Source organism: Psittacula echo (genome assembly GCF_963264785.1).
Source record: "Psittacula echo genome assembly, chromosome: 6".
Classification (NCBI taxonomy): Eukaryota; Metazoa; Chordata; class Aves; order Psittaciformes; family Psittacidae; genus Psittacula; species Psittacula echo.
Window position 1 is genome coordinate 64,023,148 of NC_137743.1, and position 25,776 is coordinate 64,048,923.

At 36.4% G+C, this 25,776-nt stretch overlaps 1 protein-coding gene across 1 annotated transcript; it reads right to left on the minus strand.

Moving 5' to 3' along the window:
• Positions 1 to 596: 596 nt before the first annotated feature.
• On the minus strand, positions 597 to 25,776 carry SLC38A11 (solute carrier family 38 member 11; the record flags this gene model as incomplete). Its single annotated transcript, XM_080622028.1, has 12 exons — positions 597 to 842; positions 3,503 to 3,634; positions 4,301 to 4,413; positions 6,141 to 6,302; positions 7,215 to 7,285; positions 13,884 to 13,963; positions 14,474 to 14,580; positions 16,320 to 16,385; positions 18,576 to 18,710; positions 20,937 to 21,011; positions 21,435 to 21,546; positions 25,696 to 25,776. The coding sequence occupies 12 exons, from the start codon at positions 25,774 to 25,776 to the stop codon at positions 597 to 599; spliced, it is 1,380 nt and encodes a 459-aa protein (XP_080478154.1).

Consider the following 25,776-nt stretch of genomic DNA (forward strand, 5'->3'; position numbering starts at 1 on the left):
GTCAGAATACAAATTTGCTCTTGACTCAAGAGCTAGTACAAAGGACGCTTTCAGCACTACAGGACAGTTATGGCAAAATCAAAGACACAATTAATAGGGCTCTTTCAATTGAAGAGCAGAAGCTTAATACACATAGAGAGATCCAAGCATGCTTTTTTTCATTTTCAGGACTTCAAAAGAACCCCATACTATAGTGTGCCAATAAATATACATTAAAAGATTTTAAAATTAGTAAAAACCAAACTACAGCAATGAAATATTGGAGATGTCTACATTCCTAAATGTTTCATTTACAGTTTTTAATCAGCTGTAAGACTAAGTTAAAAAAAATGAAGCCTTTTTTTGACATGTTTGCAAGTTATTCAAGTAATGTCTACTGAAAGGCACCTCTGAGAATTTCTGTTTCAACAGCTAAAACTTAAGTCTTACCTGGAAAAGGATGGCACCATAAAACCAAGTACGTAATTACAGTTACACAGTTTAAAATTCTTAGTGCATATCAAAACATAAAAGCTCTTTGTTCCACTCTCATTTAAACTGGCATGTATGGCTTGCTGTGAGACGTATATGACCTAGTCTGCAGACTGGTGTTCTACCTATGGTGGAAGTGTACTGTTGTGAGAAGAAATATTACTAGAGAAGCAGTAGAACATTTCTCTTCCATGGCTACATTCCTGGGGATGCAATACAGTCAAAACAAACCCAACTGTCATCACTAGCACACCGACAGCAAGAATCAGGCAGGATATGAGGTTATCTGAATGGTTCCATCGCTCTTTGGACAACTTTAGGTAACACGCTGATGGGATGATAAAAACAAGTGGGGTAGCACTCAGAACTCCCTGTGTGTGGGAAACAACAATAGAAAAAAAAATCTCATAAGCATATTTATTTAGATGTGAAGAACAAACCCCTAAATTTTTAAATGGTTGTGATCAGACTAATACAACAGTAAAGTCAGAGAATAGAGGCCTTTGCCAGTTTTGCTATATGCAAAACTTCCTTTTAGAAGTGAAAAGTTACTTGCAGGAATATCTGTAAAATGATCTGAAATAATTCAGATTTATTTAAATGCTTTTTCTTTGCTGATACAGAGTAGTATTTTCTGCTGCAATTTTCTTTCTGATTTTCTTTCTGATCATCAGAAGTTTCTTGGTTTCAGCAGTACAGTAAAAGTCCAAACATACTGGCTCTGCAAATACTATAACTGACTCAAGATTTTTAAGTTCATTCCATGTAGGAAATGTAATACAACTCAGAAAAAAAAAAGGGGGGGGGAAGCATCATGTAGCAGTTCAAAGAATTCTGATCAATTTCTACATTTATGACCTGATTTGGGTTGGCTTTCATATGAAAGCAAAGTTCCCTTTGAGAGAATTAAAAATTCAACTCCTCTTTAAATACTCTCTTAGATAGGGACAGATAAAAAGCACCTGCTTAAGTACTTTTCATAGTAAAGCTACTGCAAAATAACATACAAATTACATGCCAAAAAAGAGTATTTTAATGCAGAAATTACAAATGTTTACTTTCTCACATACTTAACAAACACTATGTTTCAGCTTAATTATGGTGAGGAAGTAATCCAGCCTACTGAATATCTTTGCATCATTGTTTGCATAAACTTCTGTATTACGGGTAGAACCTGTTAAAAGTGATCAGTACAGACATAAAAAATCTTCTAGGGAAGAGGAGGCTGCGTGGAGACCTCATAGCAGTCTTCCAGTATCTGAAGGGGGCTTACAAGAACGCTGGGGAGGGACTCTTCATTAGAGACTGTAGTGATAGGACAAGGGGTAATGGGTTAAAACTTAAACAGGGGAAGTTTAGGTTAGACATATGGGAGTTCTTTACTGAGAGGGTGGTGAGGCACTGGAATGGGTTGCCCCGGGAAGTTGTGAATGCTCCATCCCTGGAGGTGTTCAAGGCCAGGTTGGAGAGAGCCTTGGGTGGCATGGTTTAGTGTGAGGTGTCCCTGCCCATGGCAGGGGGGTTGGAACTAGATGATCTTAAGGTCCTTTCCAACCCTAACTATTCTACAATTCTATGATTGTATGATTCTATATCTGTTCATGCTAAAAAGACTCATTGGCAGTTCTCTGGTGTAAATTTATTCTTAATATGTTATACCATATAATAAATGTAAACCACACATACATATACATAGATTATATGGGCACAAAAAGTTAATTAGGCTCATTATACCAGTATTCAGATATATGCCCAGAATATGCATGCACATATGCACACATTTAAATACTTTTATGGGTGTGTATATATATACACACAGGTGAATTTTCTGCACTTGTAATGTAGAAACAGAGTGGAAAAAAAATGGAAAAGAAATTACCAACAGATGCCATGAGTGAGAAAATTTTAATGGAAACATGCATCCTAACCAAACCATTACGAATAGTGTTTATTTTGAACTAGTTATGATTTGTTAAGTAGGTAATTATTTAAAATTGAGGGTAATTATATAACTTATCTGAATATTGAAACCTGTTCTATAATATATAACCCGGTAAAATCACAGATACAAAATCACTCGTTACTGCTCAGTTAGCAGATAAACTGCTCTGTGGATCAAAACAGTATACTTGTACCATAATGTACATACAAGTATGTGTATCACATAGCATAAATAACAACTCCCTCCATTTTGTTCCATCAACAAGCATGCAATATACGGCTTGAAAATATCAATGAATGCATGGACAGGGATGTAAGAAAGCAATTCCAAAATACTTCAATAAAGAAGTAAGGGCTGTCCTTAAAAAGTTTTCTCCATATTCTAACTTTCATATCCTTGAATATGTTTCCACATCTTCTTTATTTATTAATAATAGCTGAGTACTGTGTACAGTTCTGATGTCCTCAACATAATAAGGACATGGAACTGTTGGAGCAAGTCCAGACGAGGGCCATGATAAGGGGGCTTGAGCACCTCCCATATGAAGACAGTCTAAGAAAATTGCATCTGTTCAGACTGGAGAAGAGAAGGCTGCAAGGACACCACAGGGAAAAATTCCAGTTTCTACCTCTGTGGTCTCACTACTACTGCTTCTTTCTTTATCCCCTTGTTTTTGTCTCTTTGGCACAAGGCAATCCTTAGGATCTGATTCAGTGTTAGTAATTTGCCAACTTCGTCAGAAGCAGGGATTACAGAAAAACATGCTAGATTCACTCCTGCAATACAGTTAGGATGAGTATTTTAGTGATTTCTGTTACAGTTTAGATACATTTGGTAAATCATAGTAATTTGCCATATCTTCAGGACTGCCCTGAAAGCACTTTCCAACTATACGAACTTTACCTCTGAACTCCCTTTCTCCTGTTATTATCCAATTTTGAAGCAATGAATAATTAATTTTTTTCCTACTAACATTTCTACTGACTACTACGGTGAATTACATAAGATTTTAAGTAGAGCTGTGGATTTTTCATAATTCTGTTTTATAAAAAAGTGATTTATTAAACAAGAGTATACAAGTTCACTTACGTTGAGCTCTAAAACTATTCCAAGGCAATCGTACACTAATGATACACCAGTCGCCACAGCAATGATAACTACTGTCACAACAATATGGAAAACTATGGAGAGGTTCCCATGGAAAAACACATTGGCAATCACCTGAAACAGAACCACAATTTTAAACCTTGGTTTTGTTCTTTACCTGAACAAACAGCTCATTCCAAATCTTCTAACATTAGGAAACTAAAAGAATGGGTGAGAATACACTGACCAAACTCTACCTATTTTGCTTCAAGAAAACATCTTCATCCACATCCAAAAATAACTCATAAAAAGCATGACTAAAATTGCAGAACACATGCAAGACTGACTTAGTTACACCTGCAGGATCTACAGTATACTTACTTTCTTCTCATTTGCCCACTACAGAATAAAAAATTACAATTATTTATTGAATAGATGGATTTCCTAGACAGAGATACTATCACAAACCAAAACTATTAAGCACGATAAATATATTACTTTGGGCTACTCTCAACATAATAACAACAGTGGTATTTATGCCAAACTTGGAACTTTAAGCAGTCCTGCTATTAATAGAATATTGGATAATATTATAATAAATAATAAATGTAATACAGCATTATGTTATCAGAATCCAAATAGTACAATTTGTATGTCATACTCATTGCATGTAACAGTATAGGATATGATAATATTTATTACAGATCAACCACTGACTTCAGCTACAATATGTATTAATAATGTGAAAATAATATTAATATATATCAACATTGTTAATGGGAGAATGTAGTTAATTCTTACCTCTCTGGTCACAAAACATTCAAGGGGGAAGGTCAGAATTACAGTAACTCCATAACAAAATCTTCCAAATGTAGCAAGACTGTCATCTCTACAGTAGTTTTCAAATAGATCTCCTGAGGCATAGCAAAGCATCAGTTAGTTTGAACTTCATGTCATTGGCCTATTTGCAACTTGAAGTGTAAGTTACTGGAGTAATTGAGACTTTCTGATCCCCTTTCCTGATTCATCTCAAAAAACTGTAGTTACACCCAGAAATTACATCCAAGAGGAACCTTCACGTTATCCTGCTAGTAGCGATGTTTTTATTTCAAGTAGCATTTATCTTTCAAAAATATTTTAACATATACACACTAGAGTTTGTCATCTGTTATTTTCCCCTTAGCACAGATTTTGTATGAGATGCTGGTGTTTGTTTAAATAAATATGTGACAGACTCAGAAAGAAAGCTTGTATGTGAAAGATATATTTCCTTTAAAAATGTAATTCCTAAAACAGCAATTACACAAAGACAACCAGTGAGTTACCTCTGGAGAACTGCTTTTTTTCTGATAGTATCTAATCACAGCTGGTAAACTGCAGTAAAGAATTTCAAATATTCTGACCCTGAAAGGCCTTATAAACATATGGATTATTACCTAGTAAATCTTCTTGCATCTAACAAAAACATTGCTAGAGAATTCAAATCATCATCTTGCTTAGAGTTTACCACAAAGAATCTGGAATAATGATCTCTGAAGCATGACAGACACCGCAAGACAGTGATCAGATGATCTACCAGGTCTTTTCTACCTGATTACTATACTGTCTTATGATTCACCACTTTTAGGATCAAAACAGCATTGAAGAAGGATTAGGGTGCACTTAAAAGAAAATAGACAAAAGATTTTGACAGGGGAGACAAAGTAAGATGGAACCTGCTTGCAGTAGAGTCATATGCTGAGGGACAGCTGCAGTCAGAGCTTTCTATACTTGTAATATCTCAGCCAGTTTGCTGTTAAGTCTAGCTACAGGTGCATCTAGGACAGTAAGTTATTCAGCATAAACAGCACTAGAAGGAGGAAAAAAGGACAGATCAACCAGTAATCTATATCCTACAGTTTCTGTTCTCAACTAGATGCTGCTGCTCATCAGGAAAGGAAAAGCTTGTAAGCCTTCTATGATGTGGAACAGCACTATTAAATAACAGAAAATCTGCTTGCTTGTGAAGTATGTATTTTTCCTGAAGAAGCTAATGCATTGAACAAATTTATGCCTTGTTCCTCTGAAAGGACCTTTTATACTTCAACAAAATGATGTTAAATAATATGATGTAACATTGATTAGATATATTTATACATTTATGTATAGTCATATACCCACAGAAGTGGCAATAGGATTAGTTACAGCAAAACAGCTGTTGTAAAGATAGGAAATATCTCTTAAGTCAGAGGTAGAACGCTGTATTAGCACAGACAGGAAAAGATACAGAATGTACAGAAATACATGCCAGGCATCCTGTAGAAAACTCAAAGCCATTTTTGTTCTTACTGCTCTCTGCTAGCGGACCATATCGCTAAATTAGAGATGCTTAGTGCTCAGAAGTATTTTGATTATGGAAGTATTCAAAGGGGACTGTGACCAGAGAGGCTTACACTTGGGAATCTGACATCTCTTAGCATGCAGCTCAGATCTTTGTATCCTGTGTTGGTGGCTGGGGAACTACAAGCAATGTCCTAATCATTTCTGTCCAAACACAGTATGATTTTGTAATTTTTAAATTCACTAAGATATTAGCAGCAAAAATTGGACAGAAAGGCAGAAATGTAAGGATTGCAGCAAGCAACAAAATCAAGCAGTTTACCTTCTGTGTATCCTGTAAAAGTCATATATCCACATGCGGCGAACACTACACTGATAATAACAGCAAGTGAGACAGACACATGTGTGACTCGAGACCAGTTCTTTAATGTAGGTTCTTCCAGAGACCCATATATTAAAAAGCTGTTATGGTTGCAGATGAATGCTGAAACACATGACAGTTGAAGCAAATATATGAATTCATGCATATAAAATAAATTCCAGGGTAGGGGAGAGATAGCATAGTTTGAATCCACTCATTATTAAATACAAACATTAATCCTGCAATGACTGGCAAAGATAAATGGCTTGAACTTCTACTTATTTGATTTGATGAGGTTTATATTCAACCTGCAATGATTCTGATTTCATTACCCTAAAATGCCATGCTGTTTCCCACCCTCCACACCTCCATTCCACCTGTTTCCTCTTCTTGCTCTTTGCTTAGGAACCCAACAGCAGTTTTGAGATTATTTTTTTTTTTTTTTTAAACCACAGAGCCATTTGCTACTTTCAGACTTCCTATGACATCCATTTTAGGCCTCAGATTATCACAGTATCAACAAGAAGTAATATACTGGATCCTGCAGGCAGGAACAGATTTTAGAATGAGGATAACGGAAGCAAGTTGAGATTCACCTGAGTGTTTCACTGTGAGAGATGGAAAGTAACAGGCACTCTCTAGCAAATGGATGAATTGCAGCCTAAGATTTTTTTGTTATTGGTTATCCAAGAGAATACAGAATGATGACTTCCTCCTCAATTTATCAGTTATACTAACCCTGTTGGTGCAGGTGTTTTAGGATGACCTGGACAGTTGAGCTAGATTCACATACTACACCTCTGTCTGTGCTACAGTGGCAATAGTCCCTCGGAAATTATAGGAATAACAGGAATAATGTCTTAAATCATAACAATTAAATTCATATGGATGTCTCAAATTCAATTTCATTTTTTTCTAAGCCATCTTAGCATGAATACATAGAAAAAAAAACCAAACCAATTTCTAGGTCCAAAATATTAAAGACTTTGTTAAGAGTTGATTTGAATATTGAAAATATAAAAAAAAATTACTTACCAAATGACATCACCCCAACAGCTTGTACTGCATTTGATTTTGCAAATATCCATGCATTTTCTGATTTGGGTCTAAAACAGACATTTGTTTTAATAGATTATCCCCTCTTCAAGTACCAGCTATTAAAAACAATTTAAAATACTATGTTGTAATACAGAACTGCTAGTCAGATCTCCAGAACTCTCTCAAACAGGCCAGAGTGTTCATCAACAATAAGTTGAAACTAGGGAGATCCCTTCTCACCTCCCTTGTTTTGGCTAAAGTATTTCTGTAACCAGCTTTTACAGCCAAATGTCAGCCTGTTTCAGATTTGTAAATAAACTCTTCAAGTCATATACCAAGCGACAGGGAAGGTTAAACCTGTTACTGATTCTGACTAAGGTTATCTCAACCCAAAATCTCTTCTGGCTACTTAAAGGCAATTTCTTCCTTGGAATTTGCACATGTAATCCATGCAGTCTAGAGACACTTTTTTTTTCCTAGTCTACAAATCAAGTAAGGCAGTTTGCCTTTCCTTACACTTGTTCCAAATATTCCCCATAGTAAAGGGATTCTGCTAGTTCCTAAAGGAGTGATAAATCAGGCAAGAACTGTAATATCCCCCACATCTACTCTTATAAGTTATGCTCACAATTCTGGACCTGTGGTAACTGTAATTCTTAGAGGAGGACCACAGAAAACCATCAGCAAACTTTGTTAAAACCCATTTGATGCATGAACTTCCTCTCTGCATAGAGGGCAAAAATGAAGGAAAGGATGACACAAAACATCATTTTCCAGAACTGCAATTTGCTAAAAATATAAAATGAAATTCACAAGCCAGTTGAACATTGTGTTTGTAATTAACAATAAAACACAGACAAAAGAAATAGCACAGAGAACTTGCTCTTAAAAAGTTGGTTGCTGCTAACTTTGCTCTGTTTTTATTTAGAGGGAAAGCTGCTACCACCTGAGGCTTTAGCTGCTACTTTCCTACTGCCCTAGAAAGCAGTATGGCATTCATGCCAGTTCTGTGAAGGAAACAAAGGCAGCTCTGTATCTCCCTCTATCTGGTGGCATACTGGCATATGTTATGCTAGGTTTCATTGCCTTCAAATGTTTAAATTCCACTCCCACACCCTAAAAAGAAAAAAGAAGACAAAAAAATGCTGCTTCGTCTTTCAAAACTCATATCTTACGATTACTTGAGAGCTCAAACAGTCAATCCTGCCTTTTCCATATTAAAAAAAAACCCGAAACATATGCAATGCACATTCAGTTCAGACTTAGAGTACCTTTTTGGCTCTTAAGCTGTGGTTGCTAAGCTTAACTTTGAAGCGAACAGAACCTGAGTACCAAAATCAAGTTCAGTTTTTTACCCTCAGATGCAGTATGTTGTCTTGACTACTGTAACACACTGCTTCTAGTCTTAAAACAGCTGAATATGGCCCTCCTAAAACATTCTCAGACGCAGAATGTAGATGTAATAAATGCTACTGATGAAATAGAGATATCTGTCATTTTCTGGTGAAATAGGACTTCCAAATCACTATAGCTGCTGTAGTTCCTTGTACAGAGTACCCTCCCTCAACTGATACCAAATCACTACAGACGTCTGTGGACAATTCATATCCATAATTTTGAATGCATTATTTTTCAGGCAAACATTCACATCTGATTGGAAAAAAGTCAATAATATCTCAAAAAAAAAAATAGAATATAGAATGCTAACATTACAACTGCTCCATTCGGTAACCACTAGAGGTCAGCTTTGATATCAAACATTCAAAATGAAAATTTCTGTTATATTATCCTTTGATAAGAGAATTTGTGAGTCTTCTTACCCCTTTTTTATTAATAATTAACATTTAGATTATGTAAGACCCTATAAATCAATGCACAGAAATAAAGAATTCTTCTCTCTGAAGCACATAATGATTTCTGTGAAAATGGTACACCTCGTGTAACAGTATAGCTATAATAAAAATTTCCTACAAATAGGGATTTAAAAAAAAAGAATGTAGAAAGTGTGTAAATTTCAGTCAAAACATTTTTAATAAAGTGCCAAAATAAATAATAATAACAAAATAAAAACAACAACAAAAAACACCATCACAGGAGCTAGTTTTCCCCCTGCACAATGTTAGCTTATGCACTAGCAATATGCAATAGACCAAAATATAGCTTTGTTTTATGCATAAATGACAAATAAGATTAGGAGCATTATTTGGAGGAAAAACAAATACAAAAGAACAAAATCCTTCTTATGTAGCAGCCTAAGAAGATAAATTCTTTCCATTCTAGTTGCAGAACGAGGAAGAATATCAGATCCGTGATTTGAACACTACCAGCAGACTGCAATGGCATATAACGCATGGTGATACAGATTAGATATGCAACAATACAAGACTCTTTCATACAATAAATCATATACTGCTGTATGTGTTTAGGAAAACATTTTCATACCCTGGGAACAGAGGGATCTCACACAGATGTGATAAACTAAGGGAAAGCAACACAGTAAGCAATTCCATTTCTCAGTGATTAGAACTAAGAGTCAACAGCTCAAGAATTCTGATCATATCAACAACAAATAAGACCCAAGTCCAGTCTGCAGAACATACAGACTTATGCAAAGCTCCTGGAGAGGAGTGCAGCTGACATGAAAGTGTCTATATAAAATAAGACTTCAGACTCAGAAAGACAAAATTGTGTCAGAAAACTACCTGTTAGTTAGGGAAGAGCCACACGGTGAGTGATTACATAAAATTACTCACAAGACAAACGGCACCTAATGGCAATATCAAGTATCAAGTGTCAAGGTGAACATGCATACATTCATATAAATATGTGTCTGTGTAGGCAGATGCATACACAGGCTGAAAGTATCTTATCACAAGAATACCAGGTAACACTACACCTATTTGGCTTTTTCAATCCTGCTGCTACTGTTCAAGATTGAATTTTGGTTTGGTTTTGTGTTTGGGTTTTCTTTTTTTGAGAAGGACCTTTGTTCTGACCAGTTTGACCTACATTCTTGTTAAGAATTGTTAGGGGAAGATTTAACTGCTGCTCATACATTAATAAACAAAACCAGCTAACTTACTGTTCCTCGGTGTATAAAAACACAGGCTATGTCTGCATGAACACACAGCTTTTTTCATGCTGGAGAAGTAGTTAGATAAAACACAATAAAAGTTACAGAATAAATACATTTGTGATACTAAATGCACTTGTTGAGAGCTCTACTGCCTATCATACAGTAGAAGTTGTCACACAAAATAAAAACTGAGAAGTAATATAACTGTGATTCTTGGAATGAAAATAGTAAAAGATTGAGCACTAGACATTCGAAGGGAGATCCCAGAGAGGAAAAAGTTTTATCTGAAAGTAAGACAACAGCAAGATAGATTGACAATAAGAACTGTCCGTGGTAAAGGAAGGTGGTAAAGCCTAGCGATGAAGAAAGTCTAAAGGTTAAGGAAACTACAGAGTCTTCAGTATACTTAATGGAAAATATAGCATATAAACATGCTAATGAGTTTTAAAAAGTTTTGAAAATATTTCTGTTTATCTACACAATAACAAGGGAAAATGAAAAGAACTAATGAACTAGGAAAAAGTTAAGACTTCCTAACAGGGTAAACCAGGGCGTTTCACATCCAGATCACAAGTAAGGGTTGGGCAAAATTGTTTGGCAGCCTAAAACAGCGTATCTTCTACTTCTTGCAAAACATAATATAGCATTCCCTAAGATCCATGCCATGCAAAAGTCTTTTCTGTCATTTATGTAGAAATGCTGTGAAATGCAGCACAGCAGAGTGCACCTGAAGCAAAATACCTCTATGGAGAGAAAGAGAAACATAGGTCTCGATCTAAACCCAGTTTGCAGGTATAAAACACTGACTGGAAAAAAACAAACGAAAAAAAAGTAATTTGTAGAGAGGACACAAAGAACACAGACAAGGCAAAGCTATATGTCAGCCCCACTTAGTTACAGCTGCTTTAATTCCTCTTCCTTAATGAACTACTTAGCAGTCTGTAAATATATGGTAGTTTAGTTTTATTTTTTAATTTCATCACACATTAAAGTTTTTTTTTACTTACTATTGGATTATTTATACGAAGGAAAGAATCAACTTTCTACTTTCAAGTTATTTTCATGAACACTTGGTGCTTCACCCCTGTGATCAGCTGCCAGCTGAGTAATTGTCACATCTTATTTATGTGTAGCAGATGCTCTTGAAGCTTTTCCTAGAGATCTATGTATTATGCAGACACTGACACCACAACATTCTTTCCAAAAGAACACAAAATTAAAATGATCCATCTTTATAAGCTACATAAAATATTGCTTTTTACAGCAATGGATGTTGGTTTCAGCTTTGAAGCGTGATTTTATGCAGTATTAACATACAGCATGTTTACAGTCTGAGATAGTTCTAACCCATTGTTTTTGATCACAGTAGAAAAATACCCATCTAGAAGCAAATGGAAATAAAGAACAGACTATCAAAACGTGTTTTTATCCAGCATCTTAACCTACTGAGAATAAACTCTGGGTCCAGAACATGTGGTTTTATCTGCAGGCTCATATGTCCTTCAGGCAAACAATAACTATATGGACGATATTAATCAAAACTGAAACTGAGCAGGAAGTACCTCAGTTTCATATTTGTCATATAAGGAAATAAGTTAAATCAAGTAATCCCTCATCATAAATATATAGTTTTTTTTCTCGAGGACTAATTAGAAAATAATGTTCCTAAAATGTTCCTGGACAACCCACTCCATTCTCAAAGCAACACTCAAAAGACTTGTAATTGCTATTTTTCAGCCTACAGTTTCAAGCTCATCAAATCATTAAAAATAACCATAATGTTGTTTTGCTGATGGACTTAAACGTTTCCAGGAAATAAAATATTCTCTGTTGTCCAAATAATAGATATAATTTTCAACTAGAGCATGAATTGTATTTAAGCAAAAAGACAAATTCTTTTCCTATCTGACAAATCTAAGGACTGTGTTCCGTAATCATGATTTTTAAAAATCTCTTTTAAAACTCCAGCTTCTACTGTATTTTAATAAGGATTCACAGTAAATACATTATTGACTTGTTTCACTTGTTATAATACTATGATTGGATGGTATTAAAATATATTAGTGCTAAAATATATTAGTGTTCCTCATCCTCACTGAAAAAAAAAAAAAAAGAGATGGCATAGCATTATACCATTAATAAATATAACAAGAGGGCTTTAATAATTAAAGCATATATTTAATTCCCACGGTAAAATACAAATATGAAAACCAACATTGATAGAATGTTTGTGAGGCAAAAGATTCTGATTAACAGTTAATCAACTTGCTAGATGCATTTCTGAAAACCAGGCAAGAAATGAAAGTCTCTCAAGAATTAAAATGTGAAACTTCAAGAATCACTTAAACCCCAACATTAGTTATTGTAAGAAAAAATGAACGCATACCAGATTTTTTCAGTGCATCACAACTGTTTAGAAGACATGTTACCATAGTAACAAGGTCATCGGCAACCATTACATATAGCTTCTTCCTTTTTTGGAAGGGGATTTTGGTATTACACTTTCAAATACCCCTTTAACACACAATATGAAAAGCATGCTTTCTTTTTCGGGGGGGGGGGGTTTGGGGGGTTGGGGGGGAGGGGAAGAAATGAGAGGGAGACTCTCACACAGTTCCAAGTGCATCATTTTGTGGATAATAGACAATATCATCTGCTACAATTTTAGAAACTGCTATTCTAGACATCTTTCTAGCATTAAACACAAATATCGTGCAAGTAACCCACATATCACAGCCGTAAAACAAATGAACAATTATGCATAACAGTACTGAAATAATCATGGTGGAATAATCTAATTCTTAGAGAAACATTAGAAATACTATATAAAACTGTTCCAATAAATGAAAAAGCACTTTCAGAAATAGAGTTTGTTGTCTTTATTAGTAATGTCTTCACATTTAAAGGATAAGGAAAAGGTAGACCTTCTAGGCCATAAAGGAAAGACTATAGATTCCTAACACTTTCTTGCAATGTATTTAGAAAAATATTGCCACAACACATATTCACGTGTACTAAATTGTCTAGAATACTCTGATGTCCAATGTTAAACACTACTTTCAGAGTGTCTGTACTGCTGAAAATGTTTTGCATGCTTATATTGCTGTTCTCAAATGACAGAATAAAGTTTTTATTACTATATTATCTTTTTTCTTTTCATAGTTTCATAATAAAAACGTAATACAAAGAATTATATTAACAGAAAAAGAAATATTACTAAGATGCTATGTATTTTAAGATTGTAAATAAAGGCCATCTGACAGTAATGGATGAAATTCAAGATTTCTGAAATGACAATCTCATATGCCCACTCATGAGCCACCTCTTAGCCATATCTCACAGTTTTCAACTAATATGTAACTTTTTTTAGACTTTTCCTAAGTTTGCTTATATGCAATGGAGGGGTTAAAAAGAGGATAAAATAAGGTTTAGCAGTTCATTTTCTATTACTGTTAAAACAAATTTATTTTTTCAATTACCTCTCTCTCAAAACAGCCATAGTTCAAAACTATGCAGATACAATGCAATAGTGAAATAACAAATTATATATGATCAAAAATTCACTTTGTGGCAAGTGTAAGAATACTCACACTTGTGGACTGAATGTTACTGTTCTCACCATCACAACAATCAGGATGACAACAGTTAAAATCAGAGAAATAAGAGATACCTGTTAAGGGAAAAATACTACTTTAGTCAGTAAGCTGCTGAAAGGCTTTCAGTATAATGTGCTTTTTTTCTAATTATAATATTTTTATTTTAAATATTACATAAAATATTTATAATTAAAAAGCTTGTCCTATATCATAATATTTTAATTTGTTATACTTTTAAAGTAACTAGCCAATTACAACTATTTGTCTAATTTTAACTGATATTCTCATTTAAACACTTCTAGTAAATGGTTATCAGCGTTTCAATATCAGGTCCGTATCACCCAGTGTTTTGCAAGATTTGAGTTCTACTAGCAGTAGACGGAAAAATTCCAGCGATTCATGGAGACCAAAGTTCTGCTTAAACTATTCCAAATTTGCCAATATTTCCTGGGAGAGAAATTCTAAATATTTAACATGTTTTAGCTAGATATAATTGATTTCAAATAAATTAAGTTATAACTAGCACTTATTTTCTAATTGCATACAGAAAAGTAAACCAAAAATCAACTGCTATTATGATTTACCTTTCCTAGTTTTGCTATGTCTTGATATAAAGATATAGGCAAGGTAAAGATGATGGTTGTAAGAAGGATTATGAAGTGACGGTCGGTAAGCATGTTATCTGGTCCAACTAAAGCAAAAAAGAAAATAATTTATTTTTCATAAGAGACTGACAGGAGGAACTGTCCAGTTACATTTGAAAGTCTAGAAGTAACAAACTGATACTGACCAGGCTTTTATCCCCTTTACTTAAGCTAAGTAACACTGAAATAAAGACTAGGCATTAGCTAACTTTGAGGAAGCCATTCACAGCATGTGCATAATCACAAGAATTCTACAAATTCAAAACAAATGCATAACGTATGGGATATATTATACCAAACTTTGTGAGTCTGGCATTTCTACATATAGATTAGTATTAATTTTTTTTCAGCATGCCTGGGCCAGTGTTTGCAGACTGCAAGTAAAACATTCCACTACTTCTTTCTGCCATTTACTCTTGGGGAATTTTTGGCACTGTGTGTTCACTTCAATTACTGTGCTGTTGAAAAGAAGCAAATTCTTCAAAAAAATTACCCTAAAATAAGTTAATTTTTAGATTTCTTTTGAGCACCTCCTTTCTTGCTGTCAGCTGGCTTACACTGCAAAATACAGATTACCATGTGAAGGCAACAAGAATGATATAATATTCCCCGCAATCAGTGGGATTTATTTGTACAGCTGGTGGGGGTTTTCTTTAAAGCTAATGACAAAATAAAACATAATTCAGTTTCAGTCAGGCTACCATGAATCACGGGCTTGAATGAAAGCCTGCTGAATAATTATGGAGGAAAAGTGTCTGGCAATTGACATGGAAGTCTGTGTTCAGTTCTCTCTAATCTTTGGGAGATTATAATGCTTTCCCACCTCTTTCTAGGCAGGCATTCTACCAGCTGGGTGAAAAGATGTGCCAAGCTGGGGATTCCTCTTATTACAGAAGTGGTATTGCATATAAATTATCAGATATTCACTGTCACTATCAACCCAATCAGGTATTCACAGAACAACTGAGTGAGACAGTTACAAGTGAATCTACGCTTTGCAGGCTTCACCTGTTGAAAATTATAGTCCTGAGGTGAAAATCAGACAGTTTATACAAATACTAATTTCCACTTCATAGCAGACATATTCTTTTTAATTTCCCAGTGAAGAATGTTTTAACTTAGCCGGCTTTGTGCTGAAGTAGATGTCAAACATGCAAATAAATTGCTCCACTGCTCCTGCTGTGAAAATTTACAGCAGAAGGGTAACAAGTGCATGAGTTAAATAGTTCAAATTTCCACATTTGGTTTTGCAGTGAATATCTAATAGAACTGAAAGTTACATATGCAGTTCATGACCAACTATTATAAACACGCTCTTAAGTAAGTATTAAATCCACTATATTATTTGCAAGCCATCCAGAATTATTCAAGATAAAGTGCAGTCTTATTATTCAAAATATTATTATGGGAAATACCTAAAAAAAGATAGCAAAATGTGATGACCTTGTAAATATACCACTGCAGAAGACTCTTTCTATTTGCTTAGTATTTCACTGAAGCATGTGGTCTCTCACTGACACTGAGTACAACGATAACCAAGGGCTAGGATTCATAGTTTTTATTTGTGAAAGACTTATTAACAACAAGAAACCCCAAACAAACCCACTCCCCAAAGAAACAAACCCGAAACAACAAAACCCTACTCTCACAAATATGCTTCAAGTTCTTAATTTGAACTACATTTAAGAGTAATTTAAAAGTAATGTAACAGGTAATCCCTAGATATTTGTGCTGTATTCCTATCTAACACATTTTCCCCATCCTGAATTTTTAAAATGTATCTTACCTCCAGGAATTCTCTGAAAAACTTTAGTTAAAGTGTCTCCTGTTATTATGTTGTAACTGATCATAGCTTAACGAAAAAACAATTTTTTGGTTAGTACAAGTCAAATATGAAATATCTGATGAATATTTAATACATGTTTTGTAGATTTCAGGATTATATACCACTCTCCCTCTTGGGTGAATTCTGGCTAGCACCAACATCTTCTAAGGCTTTTTTTTTTGTTTTTTTTCTTTTTTTAAACAGGTACAATCTAAGCAAGAATCCAGCCTGATCAGCAAGGCAGTTGTGCTAACTTGCCATATAAGCTTACTTCAGAATAGGGAAAAAAGGCTTTTTCAAACTGTTTGTTTCTAACAGCAATTCTTTGTCAGTTTATTTTCAAACTTGTTTCTATTTAGTAAAGTGCCTGTTAGTCTACTAATCAGTCCTGCAAACAAAAGCTCATGTAAAAAGTTAGCAAAATCTTTAAACCGTAAAAAATGAGAAAATAGATAAAGGTGTCAGATATGGACTTCCATTCCTTCCTCTCATTAATAAGAACTGCAGCCTTAACATCTATATTTCATTCTTACCTTATTCTACACTAGAAATGTGTGTATGTGTACATCAGTGTGTACACACAAAATGTATTTATTTATTTTGAAGACCCATGGGGTTTTCACCATTTACACACCACACGTATAGGTATCTTTGTTGGTGACAGTAGGATTGAGCCCATCCTCAGCAAGTCTGCAGATGACACCAAGCTGTGTGGTGCAGTTGACAAGCTAGAGGGAAGGGATGCCATCCAGAGGTGGGCCAGTGGAAACCTCATGAAGTTCAACAAGGCCAAACGCAAAGGCCCCCAGTATAAGAAGGACATGGAGTCCAGAGGAGGGCCAGGAAGATGAGCAGGTTGAGACAGCTGGGGTTGTTCAACCTGAAGAAAATGCTCTGGGGAGACCTGATAGCAGCCTTCCAGTACATAAAGAGGGCCTGCAAGAAAGCTGGAGAGTTATTTTTTTTTTTACAAAGACCTGTAGTGATAGAACAAGAGGAAACAGCTTTAAACCGAAAGAGGGTAGATTTATATTAAATATTAGAAACAAGCTTTTTCCTATGAGGGGGATGAGGCAGTGGAACAGCTTGCCCAGAGAAGCTGTGGCTGCTCCATCCCTGGTGTTCAAGGCCAGGCTGGATGAAGCTTGAGTGACCTAGTCTAGTGGAAGGTGTCCCTGCTCATAGCAGGGGGTTGGAACTAGATGGTCTTTAAGGATTCTAGGTACTGACCTCAACTAATGCATAAATATTTACTATTGTGAAATTGTAAGTCATTAACACTACTTATAGAAACAAATAGAAGCACATATATATGCATAACTAGTCCATGGTAAGGACTGTGATCTTTAAAATTCTCTTCCATATTCTCTATGAAGTAGTACTTATACTCTTTAAGTCAACATGTATAACATTGTTGCCTGCAGTGGCATTAACTTGACCCCCTGAAAAATCTCAGCTACCTGTAATAAATTCAGACTGATTATTCCCAAAGTAGGAATTCTGATCTGGGACTTTGTGGTCACAAAAGTCTTGGTATCTCAAGACACCTTCTCTTACAGGCCCGTGTGTGAAAACAACAAGCTTATTTAAGACTTGACTGAATCATAGGTGACAGATTCAGAATACCCCTTTATTTTAAACTTTCAGTCTAATCAATTCATGCCCAGATTATAGCTGTTTGGTTTTTTACTATTTCTTCTTCAAAGGGACCTTGACCGCCCAATTTCCTAGTAGCTCATTGGGCATGAGGCTGTTGAAGAGCAATGATAGCACATATTACTCAAGTGAGATCTGATAAGTGGCTTCTCCAGTGACAGAAATACTACATCTTTGGAAAAATATTAATTCAAGATACTCTTGAAGTTATATTTTTCTTTTGTTTCAGGCACATCAACTTTGTGCTCTGTTATTCTTTCTAGAACAGAATCTCTTCTTTGCTATTTCTCATAGCTACTTTGTTATTAATTTGTAAGTGTGTGATCATGAATTTATCTGCTATTACATTTCAGTTCTATTATTCTGGTCCTCCAGTTCATTGAATCCTTCCTCAGTCATTCTTCAGAACACACCAAGTAATTATTTTTTTTTAATAGGAAAGAGGCATATACAGTATATTCTTTTCGGAGTTCTTAATATTTAACCAGTGAAAGAATGAGGCAATGTAAAAAAGCTTGTTTTTTGTAAAACTTAAACATTTATATTTTTATATAATCTTACCAATAAATGGATATAAAAATTGAAGAGTTGAAAGAATTAGATAACCCACAAGCCCATATGTTTTTCTGACCAGATCTTGATAGGTGTTGGCACTGGAGAGGTTTCCTCCTTTGATCAGTAATATAATGGAATAATCTGTTAAAATAGAAAATTACTGTTAAAGACAATATGAACCAAATGGTGTTTCCTGTTCATCTTTTTCACTTATTAAAAAAAAAATTTTAAAAAAGTCTGTAAAAAGAACAGTGGCACTGGGAAGAGAATGGATGAAAAATCTCAAAGGATCTCAATCTAGCAAATGCAGGAATTACAGGCGCATAGTAGAAGCTATTCCAGCTTTCCCAATTAGGGAGAGCAGAAAGTCTCATTTTCATTGGTTCCCAGTGTGGTCAAATGGAATAACTGTCACAAGCACCAAAAAAGGAAAATTCAACTAATAACACAGAGGTCTCCTGAATGAATGGAGCATTTGATTATATCCTGAAATGAGGTAAAATGCAAGGACTGCCTATGTCATAGTGCTAGAACTCTCAGTCACTTTACTCATTTATCTAAGTTTATGAAAGATAAAGCCTGGTTAGTATTTTGCATCTTCTCCTCTGTTTACAATAAAATATTCTAAACATTTTCATTGGGTAAATAAATAAAACACATGCAAAGTGATTTTTCTGGAAACCCATGAAGCAACATGCCTTGAGACAGAGCTGATGTCTCAGGCAGAACTACTCCCAGACTGAACCTCAACTTTTTATGAGGAACAAAATATTGTAGTTATGTCAAGCTATGCTTTTGAATTTATTTGAGCACCATGGGATTTTCCAGTCCAGCACAGAATTCATTACCTTAGTACAGATGTCTTGACAGACAGTAGCTAGACCTCGTCTATTCCTCATTTGTCTTTCCCTTAGCTTGTAATTTGTGCTGCAATAGGAACAGTTCCTTTCTGTGAACAGTATCGGTGTTTATTATCTTCTGGGAATGACTGAAATTTATGAAGGAGATTTCTACCATGTGTTAATGTAAAAGCTAATCCAGAGATTCCATGAGCATATGCAATTCTTACACAATATATACTCACACTATAATTTGGAGCAGACAAAAAGAGAAGTACAGAATTGTTCATTTTCAATTATGCTGCATGCTAAATTGATCTTGCACAAGAAATATTAAGTGCTTATAGCAAGGGATCTTAGACCCACAAAACTTTAAAAAAGATTTACCATATCATATCATATGTATTTGTCTGTCAATCTGGACTACACCCAGCCTACATAGACCCAGGATAAACCAGAAAACATTCCCCAAAATGAAATACAGTGAGAATTGATCAATAACAGCTACTCAGCAATTATTTAGTAAAATCTATGGAAAATAAATGCTAATGGTACATATTTAGCCTGTATTTTAAATGCTACAAGTTGAAAAGTTGTAACTATAGTTATAATTTGCTTATGCAAGATATTTTGAGCCAAATCTTCAATATAATAAAATGGTAAGTTTTAATTCACAGGTTCTGGGCCTATGGCTATAGAGCCTTCAAAATACTTACACATACAAAGGACAAATCAGATTTTCTACGGAAAAGTAACTGAAATTTCTCAGCTATGTTTATGATATAATTGCACTAATCTATTTTGCCATAAGCAATAGAGAAAATTTTCCATTCGTAAGGAACATATTCCTTATGTTATATTGCTCTCCAGTCAAACCTCAATCATTTATACAGAACCTTACATGATATATTAAGCAATGAAAAGCTCAGCACATGAGTAACAGAATTTGTAACATTCATGTTGACTTGGTTCATTATTTTAAGACTTGAATTCAGAGTCTTTATGGAAATTTGCCTTTGATGTCAGCAGATTTATTTATATTCATTTACTCTGTGATTTCAAACCCTGTCCCTTTTGAAGGTAAATCCATTATTTTTTTGATGGATGGTAACTAAATAAAATATTCAAAATCATAGTATACAACCAAAGGTTTTCATTCTGTTGTAGATTTTTGAAAAATGATATACAATCCCCTCAAGGATCAGTCTCTTAATTAGGGTAAAAACACTGGACCAGGTGATTATGAGGCACAAATATGAGCTATTCTTCAAATGTCACCTTGACCTAGTCTAAGAAACTATCTTTACGAAAATAAAATGCACACAAAAAGCAGCTTTATATGCTGTACAGTATAATTCTTTACTTTTATTAATCTGCTCAAGGGATTAATGAGGTAAGGAAAAAATCTCTCATTTTAATTATCATACATTATCATACATATACTTGTTTAAGGTATTATTAAGCTCAAGATAAGCTCAATGTTTCAAGGCTAATTTTCACTTTACAACAGAAACTGCTTTTAAAGTACCTGTGATATAGGCAACTCCAAATAAAAGCAGTACTCCTAGTGGAAAACCAGCTTCCTTCATTGAATATGGCAGTCCTGCAAATAACAAGAGGAGAGATTATAGAAAAACCTTCCCACATACTTATGTGTGATAACCAAAATAAATATTCAGATTAAAAAAAAAAAAATCCATCAATTGCTCAAAACAGACCAGCACGTTCAATAACTGCAGAAAGATCATTTTTAACAGACAAAGTGTTGCCTAGGTGTGAAATTCAGTTAGGACTTGCCCAGCCCATCCTCTTATCATTATGGCAAAGCAGCTGTAAGGTATTTATCACTGAGAGACCTGATCTCAGCTGATACCTCTGCATTTTTGAATAGTAAGCAAATAAAAATAGAGAAAAATCTTTAGGAACAGCAGAAGACAGTAAGACAACAGTGTCAGTTCTCCAAACTGGTTAGTCATGCGTGTATAAAGAAGGCTGAACACAGACTAGTGAAGAAAAGCATACTTACCGATTATGCCTGATCCTATGATAGAGTTGATAATGTTAAATCCAGCTGATGCTAGATCACCTTTTCCTCCTTTCTTCCTGGGTTTAGTAACAAGGGCTGTTTGGTCATCTACCTATTTCAGAAAAACAATAATAACATTATACATGAGAAAAATAGGTGAGAAAAAGGATTTTACAGACAGTCTATTCAAGATTAAAAAAAAAAAAGTCATAGACTCAGATTTGTAGGGTATTTTGATATCTAAATCCCATTTTTTTCAGTGAGAAATCAAAGAGATGTTAGGCGACTAATTCCTATATAAGTCTGACCCAAAATCTTCTGTAATTAATTCTCCTCTGGAAAAAAAAAAATAAATGTGAAAGGACAGAAATGTATACAAACTCAGAGGCACATTGTTAAACAAAGATCTTTTTAGTCGCTTTCCAAAGGCAGAAATGTGAATCAACTAGTTTTGAAAATATCTTGGCTAATACAACTGGTCAGTAAAAATAGGCCCCTGAATCAGGGGAATTAAATGTCAAGGGTTACTAGTAAAGTATGCCAACATCTGAAGATGATCTAATTCAAGGTTTTATCCGGCATTTTAAATATTCCTGTATCATCCAATGGTTTAGCTCATTATGAATAGTTAATGACACTATAAAATTGGCTAGTCCCAGGAAATTTCTATGGGAAGGTCTGGTACAAACCAAAGCACAATTTGTAGCCAATAGCTTCAAAAATGAAAGCTTTTATCTTCATAAAGCATTTCTTCATGAGCATGCAATGGTCCTCTCCTCAGATCACCACTCTGCTGTCAGAGAACATTTTAGAGTCACTCACTAGAAGGCCAGTATTTTAAATGAAGTTGTGTAATTCAAAAGAGGAACATGCATTTAATGAAGAAAATGCTCATCTGTGTTCTGCAAAAGCAAAACGTCGTGCACTTACCATGAAAATAAAACCACTATTTCATGGATGCAGGAGCCTATTTAACATATATAGTGGGTAGCACAAACTCAGATGCTTGTCACTAATACTCCTGGAAAAGAAACTGAATTACTGACAAAGCTAAGGCATCTGTAGGTAGTAGTATAAGCTAACAAGCATAAGAGTGCCTCAAAGAGGGCTACATATTTAAGTGTGTCCTGGGTTCAGCAGTGGCAGTCAGTTTTTTGTTTTTTTTCTCCTTCTTAGTAGCTGTTGCAGTACTGTGTTTTTGACTTTTGGCTTGGGAACAAAAAAAACCTGATAACACCGATGTTTAGACTGACCAAGGATTTTGTGAGTCTCATGCTCTGCCAGGGAGGAGGAGGGGCCGGGAGGAAGCGGGGACAGGACACCTGACCCAGACTGGCCAAGGAGGTGTTCCATACCACAGCACGTCATGCCAGGGGATGGAACTGGGAGCTACCCGGAAGGGCACGTCCCCTGGTCGGGCGGGCTGTCTTTTCCGGCGGGCGGTATCGTATTCTCTTCCCTTGTTATTTCTCTTGTCGTTGTTATTGTTGGTGGCGGCAGTGGTGATTTGTGTTATACCTTAGTTATTAAACTGTTCTTATCTCAACCCGTGGGAGCTGCATTCTTTTGATTCTCCTCCCCGTCCCTCCAGAAGCGGAGGGAAGAAAGGTGGGGGGGGGGGGGGGGCAGTAGACTGCGTGGTTCTGATTTACAGCTTGGGCTTAAACCACGACAGTTCTTTTGGCGCCCAACGTGGGGCACGAAGGGTTGAGATAACGACAGATCTGACCGGAGTGTGTCTAATCGTATTTGTGATAAGCATTCAGTGTTTTGGATTGATAGTCACTTGTCACAATGCTTAGCAACTATACATCTTTTTTCTCCTTCCTGGGTGGTCAACCTATGAAGGAGACATTCTTTTACCCTCCCAGTGCCCCTTCCAGACTGTTTACAGCATCGTTTGAGAGTTTTGAAGTTTTTGAGTGGCCTTTTAATATTGTTGAGACCTGTTTGCTGATTGTGATGGGGGTCACCATGTTGGCACGCATACAGAGTGTGTTTTGTCCACAACCATTACGTCTGATCTCAAGAGTTAAGCAGAGTCGGGTTTGGGCCTTGTCTGGGGTTAGACGACAAAATAGGGGGACCGAGAGATTTTCCCCGAGGCTGGACAGCCATGAGTGGCAGGGTGTGTGGGATAGTATGGGCAAGTATCTAGGTCAGTGGGCCCCTCCAGTGTTTTGGAACTTCACCACCGAACAAGTGCAAAATCCAGAAGAATTAGTAAAACACTTAAATGAGGTGTGCTGTCATCCTGGTCATACCAGAGAGGGACAAATCATGTCAACGTGCTGGGGCTTGGCCTATGCTTACCGGGCCTTGTTCAACACTATCCAGCACCTTCAAAAGGAAGGAAATGTCCTTGGATCTGAGGGCGAAGCAACAGACAGCGCAGCTACTCCAGCTCCCAGCACAGCAGCTACACCACCCCTAGCGACAAGTACAGCCACTACGCAAACTTCGACTGCAACAGACAGTGCAGCTACCCCAGCGACAAGTACAGCCACTACTCAAACTTCAACTGCAACAGACAGCGAAGCTACCCCAGCTCCAACCACAGCAGCTACACCACTCCCAGTGACAAGTACAGCCACTACTCAAACTTCAACTGCAACAGATAGCGAAGCTACCCCAGCCCCAACCACAGCAGCTACACCACCCCCCGCGACAAGTACTGTTGCTACTCAAAGCACAGTGATAATGACTGCAGCTAAACCAGAGGACAAATTCGTACCAATATCGATTTTTTGTCGTGGTTTAAGCCCAAGCGAAAGCTTTAATCATTAAAAGTACTAACTAGAAAAGTAATACTGGCTCAGATCAAAAGCTATTATAGCCTAAGTACCCTGTTATCTGAGAGTGGTTTATAGAAGACACAAGTGTAAGACATGAAAAATAATAGCACACAACTTCCCTGTCCCAGCTTTCATCAGGTTTCATATCTCAAGAGTTTCTCAAAGCAGGTATGTTCACAGTGTATCACATCCCTTAATGGATTGCTCCTTGGAATTGCCACTTTTCTGAAGCCATGTATAGTTTGTAGCATCTACAACATCATAGAATCATAGAATGCTTAAACCTGGAAACGACTGTAAGATCATCTAGTTCCAAACCCCTTGCCATAGTCAGGGATGCTTCACACTAGACCATGACACCCAAGGCTCTGTTCAACCTGGCCTTGAACATTGACAGGGATGGAGCATATCATGTGGCAATGAATGCCACATCTAAACTATGCATCACATGAAGAGACAAGCACTTTTCTTTGTCAAATATTTCCACTTGAGTTCCCCAAATTTTTTATATCATCACAGACAACCCAACCCCCAATTACCTACTTATCTTCTCCATATCATATGTAGTTTTATAGGTAGCATTTTCCCTCAGCATTTTTCATTCAGACTTACAGGTGCTACATTTTATTTCACCACTGATTCAAGCAGCAAAAGCATCACTCTCATTCTTTCTTAAAATTTTAATGCTCTCTGCTACTTATAGCACAATACACGTGAAATTGCACTGGACTAGAACAGCCTAGTTGCCCCTCTCCAGTTGTTACAAGAAAATGTGCACTGTACAGCTCAAAGACTCTATCATGAACACTGGTCCCTTCCCCAGTTGGAAGAGACACATCTGAACGGGCAAGAAAAGACAAGAAGGGGTAACAGAAATTGTGACACAGATGAAATGGCTTCTGTGTGAAGACTATCAATGCTCTTAAAGGTGCACTTGGACTGCAGATGAGGGACAAAGTGTCTGTTAGGAGGTAAGCTATTACACATGTAAGGCTATATTGAAGAGGTGAATGGGATGTGTTGGTCCTCTCCCAGGGACTAACTGCAGGCCAGGAGATCATCCTGTTAGCAGCAGGCCCACCAAGAGGGTGCTCAAGTTCTGGTTCTCAAGCAACATGGAATTTTAGCTGTGCTGAGCAGCCACAAATCCCCCACATCACACAAATAAGGCTCCTCAGACTGTATTTTTTTTCCTGCAGGGCACCTATGATTCTATATTCCTCATCCAAATTAGAAGTAAACTGCACAGAAATGAAACCACAGCTGCTGTCAGGTCAGCCGGGCTGAAGAGCACAGACCCGCCCGGGCTGCTTCACGTAGCTGGTCGCTCTGAAGCCGTTCATAACCGGCCGCGCTGCCCCTCAAACTTTCCCACCCCAGCAATGTCCCGCGATTAGGGACTGAGAAAAGTAAAGAGAAGTCAGGTGAATACCAGCGAGCTTGCTGAGCCGCGGGGAGCCTCTCACCTCGCCTATCCCCGTCGACTGATTCAGACCCGGTACCTGCTGAGCAGCGGCCGGCAGCGGCTCCGGCTCGTCGCGCTCCAT